Raw genomic sequence first — 21368 nt, forward strand, 5'->3', positions numbered from 1 at the left:
TGGTAAGTTAAAAAAAAATTGTCTGATTCTGGCAAATTAATACATGAATACACGGAGAGAAATATCCACGAAAAATTACTGATAACTTATTAGTGAACGTGACATGTTGCACTGTACTGATGAAACGTCATGGGAAATTCATAAAAAATCACTGCAGTTCCCCGGAATATTTACTGCGCAGGGCAAGGAAATTTACTGGAAATTTACCATCTTCAATTTCCTCCCAAGTTCATTCAATGTTGTAAAATTTACTGCTAAAGAGCTGAGAATTCGCGGAGGCAGCGGATTTAATAATGGACAGTTCATTTTTCTTTTCGTATCAGTCATTAATTTTTCACAGCACTTCCAGTTAATTTTACGGGACTGACCCGTAATATCGAGAGTTAGATCGCAATGCTCCAAGCTTGCTGTGCAGTCCAATAATTTTTAAAGCGATTCTCGTACGAATTTTTAATAGAAATTTATCGGTATTATTAATAAACATTGTTATATCCAAATAATTGTTATCGAACAACCCTAACGGAATCCCCAATTATTGATTAATATTTACCTCCCCCCAGTAAATGCATATCACGTAACACAGTACATATATTAATTCCGGGATAATGAAGAATTCCAAGTTCTAATTGAAATTCGATATTTCCGATAGCAGACTAATAGGAATCGAGTTACGATAATCAATGAACGCCACGAGAATCGGAATGGCTGAGGATCTTTCGAGAAATTGGCAACATGGTTTGGACTATTAGTGAGAATGTAGTTTCCGGTTTCATCTCGGATCCACGAGCTACCACTACTCCATTAGTTATCGTGATTTCAAAGAATAGGCTCTCAGGTAGGAAGGGACAGAAGGGTCGCACGTGACTCAGCTTTTTGTTCAACACGCGATGGCCCAATTTCAGGTATGGGATTAGTCCCCTCAGGATTGCCAAATGTACCGAAATATCTAACCCGTCATCCAAATTTGGGATAACTGATCTTTATCCCGAGGACAAACAGTGGGTTCACCTCCTCTTTCTTGCCGAAACTCAAATCTCGATGGATTTCGCATCATTTCCCCGACTACCTGTCCTAAATCCTGATATCGATCAATTCCTCATGATTGATTTTATTCTTCCAAGAATGAGTAACTCGACTGTCTCACTTAATTGTTTCTACAAAAATTATTGTGGAAATGATAAATTATTGACTTTGGAAATATCGATAAGTCACATCTCCACGAAATTTTTTAAGTTCATTATTCCGGGAAAATTCATTTTTTTAATGAGAACATGAGAAAGCTTTTTCGCTATCTAATCGAATGTAAATTTTATGAGAGCTGCAAATTGTTAATAATCTTCAACGCTGAATAGTTCGCGATGGAACAATGATATCAAAAAAAGGATAAACATTGCCGCTGTGAAATTATATTAGGATTTTTGTTGTCGTGTGGACGAGGAAATTAGCATTTCATTGAATATTCAAAGGCATCACCTGACTTTTCACGTAAAAAGTGGAGATAAATTAAATGAAACGAAGAATTCCTCGATTTATTTCAATTTCTAATCTAATATGAATATTCACTCTCAATTTCCCCGGAATTTTAATAAAAATCCGGTACTTCATGATTTTTATTAAAAAAAAAATATTATTTATCAATTATTTATCAATAATTAAAAGTCTTTTGGATTTCAATTAAATATTTAATTTATCATTTAAATAATTTAATGAAATCATCAAGACGGAAATTCTTGCATCCACCGCCATTTTTATCCCATCCATTTTTTGGGGGGAATTTCCCCGAGAATAGGGAAGAAGAATCATAATTTTTCTCGCAATTAATGAATAAGAGATTCCCACCAATTCATCATCATTGACATGTCATTAAGTCCGCACTTCCAAGACTAACGCAATTCATCATCTCCGTATGATAGATAGCCTCCTCATTTTCCAATTTTTTCTCCACAATTTTTTATCCAACCTTTCCTCTCTTCATTTTGTTTTTCGTAATTTCCCAAGAGCGCCACGGTGTTTTGCACGTCTGCTCGTCTGTCCACCAATTTTTCCTTTTTTTTTATCCATTTTTTTCTTTTCACCTCATCTTCTTCCTCTTTGCCGGGGTAGGAAGAGGAGGTTCGACCATCTGCTGCCAGTTCGATCGTGTTTCCTGGAGAGGGTGTCCGATGTGAAGCGACAGATAGGAATGGAAACTAGATGAAGAGAGCCAATGGATATTTCTCATACACGGAAAAACAACCGATTGCATATTTTTCATATACACTGAGAGAAAAGTTCAGTAAAATGCAGTAAAACTATTTGTTTGTCACTAAAAAAAATTTTATATCATAATTTTCAATACCGAAATGCCAAATTTTTTAACTCTTGTCTACACAGAGAGAAATTTCCATTAAAAATTCGTAAAAATCGCGTGAAAAATTACCGGACTGCACAGTAAGCATTGCGATCTAACCCTAGATATTACGGTTCAGAGCAGTAAAATTAACTGAAAGTGCTGTGAAAAATTAATGACTGATAGAAAAAGAAAAATGAAATAGACTTTTCATCAGTACAGTGGAGCATCCCACGTCCACGTAAGATGCCCAAAAATTGGGGACTGGTCTGACAGTTAAAACCTTTTACTCGCGTTCACCCCTCGTATCCATTTAGACCTGAAATTCTGATTTGAATATTTCGAGGGATGAGATACCCCTGAGGTACGTCACGGTACTCTGGGTTTAATTAAAACTCCTGTTACCCCAGGAAAACTCGTCCACGGATGAAAATCAAAATATCACACCAGTGTGTGTCCCCCAAATTGTTTATTTCCTCTCGACTTTTATTTTTTGCCCTCTGTCCAGGCGACTGAAAAAATTTCCCATGGATTATATAACTTTTAATCACGCCCTTCTCAGTGTCCGACCTTTAATTGACGGAGTTTTGCAGAATTTAATTAAGTCCAGGTGTGCTTTGGCTAATTGACATATTCAGTTCACTGATTCTTTTTAATTGACGTATGGAGACAGAAAAATTTCGCGATTTTTTTTACGAAAAATGGAGGAGCATGAAAAATACATGTTCACGGGTAATTAATAATTAATCTAAATTCATAATTTCGCGTTCGTATGTAGGAATTTAACGACATCGATTGATTAATTAGATTTTATAAAAAAGTTATAAAAAAAAAAGTTTATAAAAAATTTTCATCATGATATGCTGAAAAGTGACTTTTCCGCACAGGGTCATGAAAAATATTGTTCGCAACTCGTGCAGAAAGTTTTAATTGAATTGCGGGATTATACCACTCGCCTTCAGCTCGTGCTACAACCTTTCCACACGCTAAAAATCACTTTTCCGCACTTGTTACGAAATATACTATTTTTTTGAATGTTTACCGCCTAATCTCAGAAATTCAATAATAATATATTGTAATAATAATATATTAATATATTATTTTTATATTTCTGCACGAGTTGTGAACAATATTTTTCTTCACAGTGTGCGGGAAACTCACTTTTCAGACATGCGAAGCAAAACGGAGGATGCCTGAAAAGTTACTTTCCACCACATCATGATGACAAAAATTTGAAATCCCCTTTTCTCTCAATACATCAAAACTATTTATAAAGAGCTCTCATGACAATAAAAATTGACCCGACCGTTTTCTCTCGTGCGAAAAATCCACTTTATCAAAAGTAATCGTTCCTCAAAATGCAATACTCCTCTAGTGATGCTATTCGAGAATTGCGCGTCATATCGAGCAATATTACAACAAAAACAACTTCTGTACTCAACTCTTAAGAGGAATTCGACTTATTGAGTTGAAAATTCGATTGAGCCCAAGTCAATTGGAGATGGAAAATCTCGATGAGAAAAGTGGGATGATGACGTGAGGAAACCGGATATAAGGAAAATGTGGTGGAAGAGAGAAATTCAAGTGACTTGACCGTCGAATGTGAAAGACCACAGGAATTTATTGGAAACAGGGGGCGAAGGGGGAGGAGGGGAAGAAGGGGGAATTTGATTGAGTCGGACATGACGTAGGCGTGTCTCCCTTTACTTTCAACCGATTTCATACTTGTCCTTTCTCAAGTTGTCTACATCAGGCCCTTTTACTCATCTCATTCTCAAAAATTTCACTACCCACGAATGAAAAAATCCACACGACAAAAAAAAAATTATTATCGGTAACTGATAATGCCAGTTAAGTGGTATTTAAATAAATATATTGGCTCTTCATATGTGGGGGATTATATAATTTTATAAACCTCTGTGATATGATGATTGTTAATAAATAATTGATCCAATGTCAATTATAGAATTTGCAGAAAAATCTCGAAATTTGTTTGGTAAAGTTAATTAATTTCTCTTATTGTTATACAACGAGTAATTTTTGGATGTGAATTACGGTTCGATGAAGTTAAAACTGTGAATTGAAGTTCGGGACTTTTTTTTGTTTTATTTATTTTTCTCCGAGAATAACTACTGCCAGACACCCTGAAACACGTCGGGACAGATTAGTTCCCAACCAGATGCACACATGGCTGTGTAAGAGATGATTCGATGCATCTAGAATGAGAGTACACGTACTTTTTCATATTTCCGGTAATATCCCGCCGAAATTGGTATTTCAAAAACGATAACTTCACTTTTTCACGACCAAAAAAAATCACCGTGTCACCACGACTGAATTATCACGTGAATATCTCCCAAATGAAGACAGATACAAGAATTTTCATAATGACCTTTTCCATAGATCGACATGCGACGAAAAAAAAAGGTTCATACAAAAATTTTGCCATCCCCCACCATTCCGAAGATATTCGCCAATTCCGACCGGTGCAAAATCAATAGACTCAAAAAATTTCGCGCAGATCGAAAAAAAAAGGAAATTCTGTCCATTTTCATTTAGAATCGTAAGTGTCGGGTGGTTTATTCGTAAGTAATGAGATTCGGGGAGTGATTTCAGTGAAATTACGAGGAATCACTTGAGTGTCATAAAAACCGATGAAAAATTCAAGAAAATGTAACTTTGTCGACTGGACCGATGCCAATTGCTGAGGACTTTCACCCACTTGAAATCCCCCAGCAATGATTGTGGAACTAAATTTCTACCCAACCCCCATAATTCACCCCCAGGATTACGACTGAAAGTGTCATGGTATTGTCTCTAACCGTTCACCAACTTGGGTGAATTATCATGAATGGATGAGCGCAAATTCCCTCTCTATTGTAAAGTATTCAATGAAAAATCCTCCCACTTTGCTTTTACGAACAGATTTTCTTCACCCCCTTATCCCTCCCTCTCCTCACCCCCTCTTGAATTACGAAATTGAAAGATTCCAAAGGGATATTAATCTTGTCAGGTGCATTCATTCATTTCCCCAAGAAGTCAATGGAGGAAAAATTCATCCACGGGAAAATAATTCTCTCTATTTTTTTCCTCTCTCTATTTTTTTCCCTCATTATCGAGTGTTATAAAAAAAATGTTGAAAAAAATTCGACACCTCACGTACGCAAATATTCAGATATTCAGGGAACAATTGAATTATTTGGGGAAAAGATTTTACGATTTTTTTAACAGCGATGCGATTTAAAATTTGAATCGATTAATTAATTTGATTAAATAATAATTGAATACGTGGGGTTGTCCTAGTGTTTTGTAAATATTTTATATATTTATGATTTCATATGAAAGACTAGCCTTTCAGAAAGAATAGCTCTAGAATTTTCCAACCCTTCCCAAGACTATAAACAAGTTTATGAATAATTCGTTTGACAACACCTGACATTACGCTCCACCCCCTCTGACGTTAACATAATTTTTACTCATTATTACCCAGCTCCCCCCATTTTTCCCCTGCGAAAATCCAAAAATCACCACTTCAGCTGTCTTTCAGAATTCATCCCCCATCCCCCAACATTCCGTGAAAAGAAGTCCTTTATTTTACGTGCAACTCTCAGACACACTCTCCGATTTCAACGGAACAAAACTTAGCTGGATGTCATACCATCCAACGGTTGTTTACATTTGTAACATGAAAATAAGGGATGGAAAGATGTTAGTAACAAAGACAGTGAATTGCGCTTGGGCACGCGTAAACTCTGAGAGTAGACACTCACAAAGTCCTCGAGACTTCCGAGACACCCTCTTCCAGACCCTCTCATTCCCCTTCTTCCCCTTCTGTCTTTTATTCCCTTTCACCCCCTCATTTCCCCTCACCCCCTCACTTCCCACAAATCCCTCCACCACGAGAAATTTTCAATAAAAATTCAATTAAAAAAAAATTAAAAGTCTAAACCCATTATCTATTTTATTTCTCCCTTCTAAAATTAATATTGGGTAAATCATCAATTAAAAATTGACTATTAATTAATTATTAACCGCTCATTAATTAATTAATTAACATCATATATTATCACAATATTATATATTATTATTTCCAAATATATCAAGGATCAATATATCTCAATATAATATGACAAGTCGGGTATTTAAAAATATCATTAAATTATACTATCAATTATTATCGACGTATTTATTAATTAATATTTTTTTCCGGGTGGTAATGGCTCTTTACACGCATCCAATGGTTTGGGTATCGCCTTGAAAACATTTGTCGGAAGGAATTCTCGTGATAGGTTCCACTATTCAACGAGAGGGTACGAAATTCAGTGCTGGGGATGAAATGAGGGGATGAAATGGTCGATTGTTGGGGGGTACGAGTGGTTATCTGCAAATGAAGGGCCGCAAATATCCCGTCAAGTGCTGGCAAATGGATGCGCCGCAGGCATGAATTATTTCTATTATTTTTCATTTTTTTTATGAGTTATAGTATGGGAACATTTGCGGTTTGTACTATTGATTGTGGTCTAGGTTTCTGTGTTCGATTGTAAACATTATGACAAGGCAGATACGCCAGGAGGAAAATTACCCTCACACCTTCCGACTGCTTCTATTTTCATTATCAATGTCTGAAACGATAATTACGTAACGATAATTGTTGCTATAATCGTTGTAACACCGGGGAAATTCTTAAAATGGGAAAAAGAAAATGAAAAAAAAATTCTCACAAACGCGGAATGGGAATCGTAAGTTAATGTTTTAGTCCGAGAGGAAAACAAAGATTTTCTAAGTCATTGAGATTGTTTAACCGATAATTCGTGATATGTGCGATTTTTATATTACAGTAAATTTTCGTTGCTTTTTTCATGCAGCGGATAAAATATGTCCTGAGGGAATTAAGAACGCAATATAAACATCAATCCTGACACTTTCCGCAAATCATTAAATATTTAATCGACAGTCTGAGCCCATCGAATCGATTCATTGAAATCAATATTCCAAAGGGGAGGTAATGTTTGCACATGTCTGACATGCGTGCAACTCATAACAATAAAAAATAACAATTTCTTACTTCAGTCTTCAAAGGGAAAGAAAAACTAAACCCAATGATTCTGTTGAAACAATAATTGATTTGTCTCTAGGTTAATGCAATCTCACCCTGAGGTTTAAATAATTTAACAAGTTTTCGGATATTTTGTTACTCTCCTTCTTCGATTCTCTCTTTTCTCTCTCATGTTATTTCATTTTTCTCGGAATACATGTCACGGACAGAACTTTTCTGGACTTTTCTTCAGCCTTATAGAAATCGAGGGGCTATTGTTGGCTCATCTCGTCATGCCTCGCTTCATCACAGAAACTGTTTTCATCCTTCTCGAATCTTGGAAACTGTTTTTCCCCTGTACTCATTCGTTTCAGTTTTGTAATGCTCACCGAGTGCGAGGTAACTCATCTATTTTCTCCTCAAACAAAACTTTTATACTCATTCCACTCTCTCTTTTCTTTTCTCGATTCGAATTGATAAAGAAAGAACTTAATTCTGTCGTAAGAAACGCATTATCTCGGAATTAAATATCAGGAGTTAGTGGATAAAGTTGGCATCGGTTGGATATCGCTGATTTACTTATTTCCATTAACCCAAAATCTACGGGAAAAAGTATTTTCCTCTGCTTCGGAAAAACTTGTAAACTCAATTTTACAAAATTATATCTTATTCCTTCTGCCATTACCTCAAAGAAACAACTCCTTTTTCACTTTAATAATTTCATTGTTAAATAATTATTGTTACTTTCACCCGGAAAATAAAGATTATTGATTAATCAACATTTTTTAAACAATTAATTAATGATTTAAACAGATTTAACGCGTTCTCCCGAATTTTTTTATCAAAAAAATAATTTTTATTGAGAAATATTGAAATTATTTAATTGGTGACAAGTTTAATTTTTTTTTAATACTTTGATTTAAAATAGAATATTATTGCGGGATGGGAATGAGAATAGCGTAACTCCCAGTTGTCTCAATTTTTCATATCTCATGAGAATAGAATGGCCAAGTACCACTGGATAACTCAAATAAGACATTAAATAATGAGCAGGCAAAGAGAAAAGAGAAGAGGTTGCGGGGGCTATTATTACTTTGCCGGCCAGAACTTGAGTTTGCCCTGTACTCATTTTCAGTGTCCGACAAAACGCCCCCCAATTCCCCTCAAATCCCCTCAATTCCCTTCAATCCCCCTCCCCTCTTCAACTGCTGTAATTATAGTCGTTGCATTTGGAGCGTGTGCCCGTTTGCTGATATCTCAACTGCTTTTTCTCAACGAGCATTGAGGAGAAAAAAAAATTATGAACTTTTGCTTTTAAGTCAACACGCTACAACGTACACGTGGTGCATTCATAAACAGTAAAAAAATACTTGTTCGTAAAGTATGTTAACGCGGGATGAAAATTATTTGGAAATCATTTTGGAAAATGAAAGAAGTTGGGTGTCTCCCTTTTTCCCCCTTTCCCATTTTTTCTTATTTTACGATAAAAGTTTTTCGATTTTTGAAATATCAGAAGATCGTAGATTCTTTTAGTGAAATTATTATTAATTAACATCAGCAATAAAATAAAGCATTTAAGTCCGGGGGCTACCCACTCTTGAATGGTCATGGTGTTACTCAGATAATTTCATTATCTTTTTTTATTATCATTACGGGTGAAAAAAAATTCTAATCGGAATATTTTTTTCAAAATTTTCATAAAATTTCGGGAAAACTTTTCAGAATTTTTTTTTTTATGAAACAAGAAAAAATCGGAAAACAAAATAATTTCATTTTTGGGAAAGGTTTTGAAAAATTTTTCAAACCGTTTCCCAAAAATACAAATGTTTTGATCCCGATTTTTTTTTGTTTAAAAAAAAAAATTTCGGAAAAGTTTTAAGAAATTTTTTGAAAATTTAAAAATTTTAAAAATATTCCGATCAGAATTTTATTTTCCCGGGTATCTCCATGAACTGTGGAAATTTGGAAATCTTCACTTCCGCTAATCACAAAAATAATGAAAAATTCTTATTATTCATGACAATTTATTCCTCTCATTTTTCCCACGACTCTTCAATTTTTCTTTCACGATACAAGTTTATTTCTGCCTTGAGGACGTGAATAAGTAATGAGGAAGGGTTCATATGAGCGTAATAGTAGGAATTCAGAGTCTATGGGAAAGGGGAAATAGGGAAGACGATAGTTTAACGAAAAGACATGGCACGATTATACATTGAACGTACTAAGAAGGTACAAACTAAGGTTGTAGTTATGCACAAGTCCAGGGTATGGTGAAGGGTGAAAACCCTCTATTACAGGAACAGGGGGTGTAACAGTCGATAATTCGCAGCACGGGGTGATATTCAATATTCACGTACTCATGGGTTCCACCACTGTCTGTGCATATCCTAAACAATGAGCAATTCACCAACTTTCCCGACTGCATATTAGTTTATATTTCGAGTTCGCTCTAACAAAAATCCAATGCATACATCTCCAGGGAGAGAAACGTCGAAACTAAATGGCGCAATTTTATAGTTTAGTTTTCATTAAAATAATTGAATTCCCATGATTTTTTTGGGTTTATCTTGAGGTGTTATCAGCGGTAATCGTAATTTAGAATGATAAAAAAAAATTTCCTATTCAAATTTTTGAAAAATTTTTCAAAAACTTTCCCAAAAATAAAATTGTTTTGTTTTCCGATTTTTTTGTGTTTCGTAAAAAAAAAATTCTGAAGAGTTTTCCCGAAATTTTTTGAAAATTTGCAAAAAGTATTCTGATTACATTTTTTTTTTACCCGGGCTGCCACTGAAATATTTAATATCGTTTGTACCTATCTCAAAGAAAAATCATCAAACTGATTGCTCATAATATTTCGAATGCCTCGAGCACCTGAAAATAACAGTCTACTGACGGAATTTCAATGGAAAATTGTCAATTTCAAATTCCCTCCACTATCACTATCAAAACCTTATTCCCGACATTATGATAAATGAGAAATAGCTAAAGTGGAAATTGAAACGTCGAGTTACGTTAGGGTCCACGTAAAATTACTGTCACCACTGCAATTCCTGCAATTTCTGCAATCACGTAACAATGGAATTTATCGAGCAACGATTATTAACGAAATTCTCTGGTGGTTATAGGCGTTGGCACAAACACGCACAACCCTTTATGGTCTGAATCATAAAATCCTCGTGTCATTGTTAAAGCCAGAGGCAGAGAGTTTGACGCTGTCATAACTGAGCTTGATGACGCAGACCTAAAATCTCTCCTCTCGTCAGCAAACTCTCCCTTGATCCTCATCTCCGCCATTATGTCGTAAATCACACCCTATCGGTTTCACATTTTCATTACCATTTGAAAGCCCACGGAGTTGATGTCAGTCGCGAACAATGCGAATGTAATTAAAAATTTCATCAGCGAATACTGATGATTCGCTAAAAATACGACTGGCAATATATGCCGTCATTTTAGCAACATTTCTTCATGTATTAGTTGTCATAATAATATATTGGTTCTTCATATATTTGGAAATATGTGTATATCAATTATTCAATCATTTTAATTCAATTATTCAACTGTAATTTTTCTAAATAATATTTAGAAATAATATGTTTGTATTTTAATTGATATTCCAGATTATATGAGCGACAATATATAAGAAAATATAATGGAGATATTTTTTCTTTTAATTATAAAAAATTACCTGGGTAAAAAAAATTATAATCGGATTATTTTTTCCAAATTTTCAAAAAATTTTTGGAAAACTTTCAGAAAATTTATCTTTTGAAACAAAAAAAATCGGGAAACAAAACAATTGTATTTTTGGAAAATGTTTTAAAAAAATTTGGAAAAAATAATCCGATTACAATTTTTTTCACCCGTGATATATCCAAAATATATCTGAATATAATTGATGTATATTTCCAAAAATGAATTTTTCCCGGGTGGATATCGACGACTATTCGATAATTTTGGGGCACAAGTGGTATAAGTACTGAATAATTTTTGATATTCGATATACATTAACACGCCCATGTAACTTCCATTTGGCTCAGGGCAAAAAGTTGGCCGTTGACATCCCGAGGTATAACGATAGGTAAAAAGTTGCTCCGCTCAGTTATTGCGTTACAAAACATTGTTACCCGGTGGTACAGAGAGCCAGAAACGCTTATTACCATTTCTAATGCGACTACAAATGATAAATCACACTGTAATAATTTTCTCGTTCGCATCTCGACGCCCCCATACCTTCCCAAAAATATATATGCATAACATGAAGCTCGTGATAAATTTCCGACGGTGCAAACACACCCCGTGCACCATTTTTCAATTATTTCCGACGAATTCTTTCTCACTATTGATTCGATTTTTATTTTATTTTTGCCCTTTGGTTATTTCAAATTTGATTTTACAATTTTTTACTTCCGGGTATTTTTTACTAACTCCAGAGTGAATCTCGGTAGATCTAATTTAATTATCATTACGGTGGATTTAATGATGAGGATTATTGAAAATTATTTGGTGCGGTGGGAATTTTTAATTTAGGGGGTCGAATAACTATTTCAACTGAGACTTGGTAACATTTATGATTTTCCTGTTCCTTTGTGTGTTTTAGTGATTTGAGACCGGCAAGTTTGGAAAAGGGCCAGGAGACATTACGTCTCAGAGTATATGCGTGTTATGCTTGGGGTGGTCCACTATTGGTAGCTGGAATCGCTGCTCTACTAGATCATCTACCAGCTCAGGACAACTACACATTTTTACGTCCGAGATTTGGCGAGAAGCAGTGCTGGTTTTATGGTGAGAATCGTTCGAATTTATCAACCTATTTCTCACGGCGCACCAAAAGAGAATTACGCAGAGAAAAAAATACACTAATATAAAAAGGAGAAAGGAAATTGATCTCGAGGTATCTTGAATAATCGACTCGTCGTCTCGACGCCATAGGAAAATCGTGACAGTTCAAAAATGTCAGAAATTCAAATAATTGCGAAAATTTTGAAAATTGAATTAAAATTTTGAAAAAATTAAAAATTTTGGAATGCAAATTATTAGACAAATGTTATCTAGGGTCAGAACGAGCGGAAGAATTGAAAACTCCGGGAATTGAATTTTCAATTTAAACCTTCAAAAAAAGTCAGAAATTCAAAAAATTTCAAAAATTTTGAAAATTCAAAAAATATAAAAAATTCCAGAAATGGTGAAAATTTCGGAATGCAAATTATTGGACAAATGTTACCTAGGGTCAGAACGAGCAGAAGAATTGAAAACTCCGGGAATTAAATTGAAAACAAAAAATTCTTTTGAAACTACCAAACGAAATAAAAAATTATCATCACTCAATTTAAAAAAATATTAAAAAATAGCCGGTGTATTTCGAAATTGGTTGGGAGTATATATCGATATATTGAGAAATATCGGAGTAGCTATTTCGATTATTACGATTTACCGAGCGATAAACCACGAGCCCCATGTACTAAATGCAAAACCCCCTTGAATTTCAATTACGATTTCGCAATGTATCGCATGCGAGCTGATAAATAATCCTTCACGCATGAATTTCCATACATGCAAAATAATTAGTAAAATAATTTTAACGTTTGGACCATTAAGAGGATAATCCCGGGGATTCCCAGTGTGTTATATGTTCACTGGTATAGGGATTACCCCTAGTCGAGAGCCTATAGCTTTCCTTTATCCCACTTGGGCCAATAAGAATGTAACCGTATGCACATGGGGGGTTATGTATTCGGTGGAAACCAAGCGTTTAACCAGAAACACATAATCCACCATTCTGCTTTGTTAATCCCGAAAACACCAGTGTACCTTTCCCTAATAACTCCCTCATAGCTTTCCCCATTTTTTATATCCCATCCCTCCACCTCTTCATCCCCTCCATCCCCTCCATCCTCTCCACCCTACCGCCCCTTTCTCATTCACTCTCTCTTCAACCTATTGTCACAATTCTTCAACCTAGACATTATTAAACTCTCTCCCATCAGGGGATGAAAAAAAAACCGATAAATTTACAAACAATGGAAATACAGAGGGCAGTACTCGTGGAAATATCCACTGACTCCCGGGGCTTATCGACTGTAAAAAAATAGCCGTCGGGATTAGTCGGAATTTGTGAAAAAAAAAGGCAAATAACGGATTTCGCTGATAATTTCAACTGGATGGTAGACAAGTAGTTGACCCTATTCTATTTCCAGGAAAATTTACTCTATTCTTGAAAGATACTTGAAAGCTCATTTTGATCGAAGGGCCCTTGGAGTATCGGAGCTTTATCTCCCTATTTTTCTCGGTCGATACTATTTTCATTGTCTGCGGAGGGCTGCACTGGAAAAAGTACTTGTGTTCGCCAGCAAGTACTCAAGTATTAGAGTGGAAAAAAATGGGGCTGTTTGTTTGGTTGTATTTTTTGGACGCAAAGGAGTTGAAGATACTTGGAACAATTATTTTTTGGAGTTTGAACAAGGGAATTTTTTTTAGAAGAATTTTGGTCTGGACTTCCTGGGTAAAATAAATTGTAATCGGAATATTTTTTCCAAATTTTCAAAAAATTTCTAGAAAACTTTTCAGAATATTTTTTTTTGAAACAAAAAAAAATCGGGAAACAAAACAATCGTATTTTTAATATAATATGATATAATATATAATATAATTTTTTCCCTAAAACTGTTGTTTTCTTATTTTTAAAATTTTTCAATATTCTCAAAAAATACGCCATCTAAATTAAAAAAAAAATTCCCTATTTACATTTTTGAAAAATTTTTCAAAACCTTTCCCAAAAGTAAAATTGTTTTGTTTTCCGATTTTTTTTCTGTTTCACAAACAAATTTTCTGAAAACACTTCCAGAAATTTTTCGAAAATTTCGAAAAAGTATTCCGATTAAATTTTTTTTCCTACCCGGGTTTGTAAAAATAATGTTCAATGAAGTTCGACATCAAAGTACTATTGTACAAAGTATTATGTTAGGGGCCCAATGAATGAGTAGAAAGGCACAAGGCGGATTTAGGGAGTGGTGGAATAATCTCCCCTCGATTATTCGATGGCAAAGTCATCATAACCAATTTTCACGTAGTCCCTTTAACCAACCCTCGTCCATGACTCAGATCCATATTTTCAGCATTCAACAATCCAGGAAAATACCGTCATTCTCACTACCGGTAAATCAGGATAATTGTGTCCCAGGGGAGTACTACCGTTCTCGGATGGGACAATACATAGGGGGTGGATTTTACGCCAGTGTTTTGGTGGTGCTTCTTTTTCAAGTACCATGGGAATGTGTGTGCGGTGTATCCACGAAGGAAAACCGAGACGATGGGGTGGTGAGATAAACCTTGGCGCCAGTAAACTCAAGGCTCTAACTAACCCCTTGGGTAACTCACCCCACAATACCCCTCTCCATTTCCCCACCTCTCATTCACCCCTACCCATCGTCATCTCCCTTTTTTTTTCTCACTCCCTCTCCACTCTCACTTTTCCTCCTGTTCGTTGAAAGCAACCGCAGGCTAACCGTATGGGAAAGGGTCTTTACTATTGTATCACTTCTCTTTTTATTTTCCTCACCAGCTGGAAATTCTAAAACCATGCAATTTAGTTCGGATTAGACGATTCTGTTGACTCATTCTAGAGCACTTCAGCTACACGCAATCTGTTAGATTGGGTTTTATACTTGTTTATTTTTTTTTTTCGTGGGTAAATATGATCCCTTTGTCCGGAAATGGAAGGGGAATTCATTGGTTTCTTTTATTGGGGATGATTGGGCGGCAGGCAATCCCACTCTGCATAAAATTGAGAAAAAGTCGGCCGCAGACACAATTTTCCCTCATCACCATCCCCCAAGAAAATTCATTTCCCGTCCCTCCGTTATTTTTTCGCACAAAACAAATCTACCCCCACCGACACTCCTCTTAATTAATCTCGCAATTCAATTACCAATTGCCTGTTAAATCGAGTTAATGAACCGCAGGGGAGAAAAATATATAGAATAAACTTTTAATTTTGACCGCGAGCGTTAGGGGGTGAGAACGCGATGAGAGATGATAAGTACACGTTTTGGAACACGTGCGGGCAATGAATAATGGACAAAACAGTTGGGGGATGGGGGGGTGGAGAGCAATAATATTCTCGGGTTGAATTCAAATCCATTCGGGAGGTTTTGGCATTCGATAATTCAACCGGGCGTTTCATTACGCGTTACGAGTACGCACACTTCACTCACCCTTCGTGATATGAGGCAGGTTTTGGCCCTGGAGGGCTTGTCCTAACACGTTCGAGAGACTACCCGCTTTCGTTCAATCAAAATAATTGCGTTAAACTGTATTTTGAGAGAGGGGCACCCCTAAAGACCAGCAGGTAGTGCCACTTAGACCGTCCGATAATCCGAAATAAATTGCTCGGAAGCATCTCCCCACCCCATCACCACCTAACTACATAACCCCCAGGTACTCCTAGCCTAAGGATAATTTATAATTTCCTTAACAACCAGTCCCACTACTCCTGACTATCTGATTTATTCACTTATTGAAAGAAAGCAATTCGCTGGGTTTTGTCTAGGACCCCGGGTAAAAAAAAATGTAATCGGAATATTTTTTCGAAATTTTCAGAAAATTTCTGGAAAACTTTTCAGAAATGTTTTTTTACGAAACAAAAAAAAATCGGAAAACAAAACAGTTTTATTTTTTGGAAAAATTTTGAAAAATTTTTTTTTAATTTGAATTGAAATTTTTTTTTATCATTTAGATGGGGTTTTTTTGAGAATATTGAAAAATCAAAAAGGTAAGAAAACAACAGTATAATTAAAAAAAAATTATATCCGAAAAAATTTCTAGAAAATTATTAAAAAAATCTCGAGTACATATTTTCCCCAAGTACCACTCATTAATCGCGCCGAGAGATTTCTTCGAAAGCCCGAAAATTTCCTTGAAAACAATGAAGTGTCACCGAGTTCATCCGAACTTATCACAATCAATCATCGCTGCCAGGCCAACCCAGCGATGCAGATCTGTAATTCTCCTCACCTTCCGGTTATCCATGTAATTTCATCAACATCAACAACAATAAATCCCAACATATTAAGCCGGGCAGCGATGATATATCGATCAAGGATGGGTGAAATTCAAGCGATCCATGAATCATGGTAATTAGCTGGAAGTTTGGAATTTTCCTTTGGAAAATGAAAATACATCCATTAGGAAGATTGATTCCGGCGTCTAGACAAGAGTATGGCGAAGTATGGAAATCACTGGTGAAGTGAGGAAAGTGGAAAGAGGGGTTTGTACTGGTAATCGAGTTTGACCGTGAGGACCATAAAGTATCGGGTTGCCCACGGGATATCGGCGACGCGTGGACATAATTCACTTATGTTTGTTATGGGTTGCCATGGGAAGTGAGATATAACCACTGGCCGAAACAGCTATTGTTGGCGTTACGCCAAAAACTAAGCGACTAACCCATCTCCACCTTTTCACCCTGCTACCTCATCGTCGAGGCAAAATTCCGACTGGCCAGGGCAATACAACGTCCAGGGGTGGTGGCATTTTATCCAACTAGCCTGATGGCCCAAACGTGAAACTATCAGCAAAGAGGAAACCAAGAAACATTATAGATCAGAAAGTTTTAGTCCCCTGTGGAAATTCACTCTCTCATCCCTCACCAATTCCAAACTGAGGGACTCCTGGGGATTTCCCTTTTTTTCATCAAACTCTTTTTATTCAACACCTGAAGACTGATTTCAGGGATATCGTGATGAGAATCTTGACCGTTTGGGGAGTACAAGTACTCATGATCATTTTGCACAGAGAGAAAAATAAAAGAGAGATTACTGTACTAGAAAATGGAGCTCAGGGGGGTGAGGTCATGGGGGAGTAATTATCCTCGGGGTTTAACTTTTAAAACATTCTCTCAACGCGTGTTTACTCGCGGACACCTCGAAAATCTCTGACGGTCCATTTCACTTATCTGAAAGTGGAGAGATTTTTTATTCAGTATTTAAGATAATATTTTTCATGAATATGCGATGTTTGACCCTCGGCCATTTTTCTCGGTTGACTGAGGATAGAATGAGGGTGGAAAACGGGGAGAGAGATGATCTAGCAGCAATCTGCCAGGAGGAATGGATGGTGAGGGTTGGAGAGAGAGATTTTCTCCCCTTTTTTTTAACCCTGAATGGGAGGAAAGGAGAAAAAGTGTAGACCACAAACAAACCCATAAATAAACTAACCCCTCTCGTCGCTTAAGCACGGAGTTAACGTGTGGACCAGTCACAAAGTCAAACAAATAAATGAAAATAAAACGTATAAATAATAGAAGCTGTCCAGCTCTGGCACTGAATTTTAATGAACATCTGATAATTCATTCTCGAAGTGCCTGTCTTTTATTAAATGAAATTGCGAGATTGCGCGGAGATTAATTGTCCCGAATACCCGGCATTCACCGACAACAAATTTTCCGACAAAATGCATTAATATAGAATTTTCACTTGAAATTTTCACTCGATTAATCCAGAAAAAATCCAGAACAAGTAAAATCCTGGGAAAATTCACTGAACATTCTCCAATTTGAATTCAAATCGACGCAATATTTGCTATTGTTAAATAATAGGTAATATCCGGCATCGGGGATTGTTTATTGTCCCTAGAATAACTGGTGATAATTTCCGGCTTACGGATTCTCGTGTGAATAGATAAACCGGGGGGAATTCATTCAACTATATTCAAGTGAGAAGTACGAATACGTTTATTATTGAATGCACGGTGAAAAATCCCTGACGTCTCGACGAGGGTTTAATTTTAGATATCGTATCATTCGTCTCGATGATTTCAATCCGCAGAAATTGGTCTACGCCGTATCATTGGGTTCCACATAAATCTTGATTGACGCATATGGAAATAAATCGAATATTTTCATGCGATATATTGTCACTTGGCATCAAATAAGAATATGTAATGATCTCATCTTATGTCACTGATTTTTTATCCCAGACTTTTCATTATTTTTCACAAGTACCATTCAACTACCAATTGTACTACCTGTCTTATCGTTAAAGTACTAATAATGCAACGAGTACAAGTAAAATACTAGAAAGTACTCGTGGTAATTGAAACAAGTACTTTATGTTGAGAAATTAAAATCGTAGAAATTTGTCATTTCGTGCTATATTTTTATAATTAATGAATTTATATCTTTTTGTTTACAGGTGATACTGAGATACTCGCGTACTTTCATGGACCAATCGGCGTCTTACTCGCGATAAATGTCATGTTTTTCATAGCAACGGCTCGTGAATTAACTTGCGGATTGTGGAAAGGGGAATTTGTTAAGAGTACGACTGAAAGGTAAATATCAAATATCACATATTTTTATATTAACAAATGGACAAAGAGAATTCTGGGAGTTAAGAATGTCCAGGGTTCTTCAACTCCAGAGAAAAAGGTCGTCTTGGCAATTTCAGGAGCCACTGAATTAGACCGGTTTTCCTACGCCTCTTTTATTTCCGCCTAAAGAATTTGACTTTGTATTATTTCTTTCACTTTTTACCATTCTCACATTTCTCCCTCTTATTTATTTATCTTCATTCCGTACCAACTGAGTCTTATTTCCTTTGTGAATGGTGGGTTGTGTGGGGGAATTCCAGAGTGAGATGGAGAATTGGAAAATTGATGTTTTTGCGAATGATAATTTTTTTGTCGTTTTGGGATTAATTATGTATTATAATTATAATTATAATCGATATTTCTTCAGTTGATATTTTTAATAGCTTGAAAAAATTGCTGCGGACAATGAGAATTTTTCTTCCGTATTTAAATTTTGTTGGGATTTCAAAATGAATTTTGCGTAATTATCCTCTGATACTGTTAAGGAACGAGTTTCATCATGAGAAACAATGGCGAGAGTTTGATGGTGAGATTTAGAGAGTTGCGAGAACTATCGAAGCGAAATGAGCCATCAAGTGGTGTTTGAAATCGGAAAAGCCCCTGGCTATTGAAGGGGTCATACCCCTCTCTACGTGTACCAAAATGCCTCCTCAAACCTCATAAATTCCCAGAAGAAAATAAACAAAATCAACTTGATTTTTTACGGAATTTAATGATCGAATTTCAGGAACAGAAAGCCATTAAATCTTTTGGTTGATGCGTGTCACTTAGGATTTACTACTTCAAACTGTTGATATTTTTCCAGAACTTTTTAACCGATTCGTTTTCTTTCGCTATTTACTGGAATACTTCAAGGTTTACAACATATTTTGGCATCGACGTCAAACAGTCACTAACGATAAATATGACTTGATGATGAAAATTCAGTGCGTCGAGCTTTTCAGTTTTATGATTGGTGATAAAATGGAACTCTTGAAAGATCTGACAATCGTTAACTGTGTTATAGATGGTTGAGCACAATCTTCAGGAAAAGGGAATCGATTTGAAGTAAAACCCGAAGAAAAATTTATAGTAGAATTACGATTTAAAATTGTATTTTTTCCGTTAAAATCCCACTTATTTCGCGAAACCTATAAAAATTAATTAAACCATTGGCAAATGAGAATTTCAATATTATATTATTTTAAAAAATATTGCAACTGAACGAATTATTATATAAATTGTTTCCTGCGCAGAAATATTATACTGGTGAAATATTGTTTATTTAATTATTGAAGTTTTATGTATTTTGGAGCAATAATTTCTTCAGTTGTAATATTTTGAGTTGTGCTATTTTGATAGGTATATTTCAATTCCAGAATTCGCGAATTTGAGACTCCAATCGAGAATTCTCATATGAATCTTCGCTATTGCTATTTCTTTTGTTGTAAGTAATTCTTTGTTCGATACTTGAAGTGGTCAGCCTTGAGAGGAAACTGAGAATGTCGTCCTTCGACGCATTAATCGTTAGTAAATCAACGGTTTTGCCCTGGGGAAACTTTCACTCTAAGACAATTGCAACGAGCACTAGAACATTGTAAAAAGTAGTAAAGAAGAAAATGTGGATTTAAGATGCGACGGAGGGAAATAATTTGCAACATTGGCGTAATAATTCTCACAATCTCGGCTATTTTTCTCCCAGTGGAGCGAAAATAAAACCTTTTCTTCTTCATTCTGATACTGAGATTGAAGCGTAGAATAAAGCTTTATAGCTTGAATGTAATGGAAAGCCATTCGATCTGATCGTGAACCTAATTCGAACAAGTTGATACTAGCCATTCCATCTCACACATCTTTCCCCTTAAAGTCTCATTTTTTATTTATTTTCTTCGCTCTCTTATCTTGCTTCACGCGTTCCCTTTGATTTTTCTCGTTATACGGCTTTATATCTTCTCAAGTGTCATCAATACCAATTCGAGAACACCAATAAAAGGAGAAAACTATATCCAATTACGATCGAAAAGTCCCTTCATTTTAATTATAATTATAATTAGATCAAATTGCGAAATTCCCATTCATCCGCGAGAATATATTTCTTCCTAGTTTTTCTTCTTCAAATTCTATTAGAAATTAATTGTTCAAAAATTACAAATTGATTGAATTGTTCAATTGTAATTGGAACAAAAAATTAAATGATGTATATAATTTGAATGAAGTGATATAAATCATTTTGTATATCGAATTATAATTTCATTGAAGTCCTTTTTCTTTGTAATTGCGAGAATTTTTTCGACGTAACTCCTTAGCCAAACAGAAGTAGGAAAATAAAATTATAGTATTTTCCTGTATTTTGTACTTGTTTTTATTTCATCTCCAACCCCGGAGGCCTTGCTCCTTCGATTTCGTGCGCTGCCAAGTGGAAATCTGTGTTTCGCCTTTCCGCCCGCGAAGAAGCTTCAGACACACGTACCAACCAGTTTCGCTCCCTTGCACTCTATTCCTATTTCACAGTAGGACGAAGCCCTTTTTTTCATCCATTTCTCTTATTTCCTCCTTTTTTTTACACTCCAGCTTGTCGTCATTTCTACGTACCAACGTCAAACGATAAAAGTATTATTTTTACCCCTCACTTTTCTCCTTTTTCCCTTTTTTACTCAA

At 35.6% G+C, this 21368-nt stretch overlaps 1 protein-coding gene across 1 annotated transcript in view; it reads left to right on the forward strand.

Moving 5' to 3' along the window:
- mthl1 (methuselah-like 1) overlaps positions 1-21368 on the forward strand; it is a gene marked incomplete in the record, with an annotated part of 71698 nt that overhangs the window by 47468 nt on the left and 2862 nt on the right. The window contains 2 exon segments of the mRNA XM_011298931.1: positions 11965-12149; positions 18554-18692. Coding sequence (XP_011297233.1) covers positions 11965-12149; positions 18554-18692 — 324 coding nt within the window.

This window comes from Fopius arisanus, unplaced genomic scaffold (genome assembly GCF_000806365.1).
Source record: "Fopius arisanus strain USDA-PBARC FA_bdor unplaced genomic scaffold, ASM80636v1 scaffold00012, whole genome shotgun sequence".
NCBI classification, from domain to species: domain Eukaryota; kingdom Metazoa; phylum Arthropoda; class Insecta; order Hymenoptera; family Braconidae; genus Fopius; species Fopius arisanus.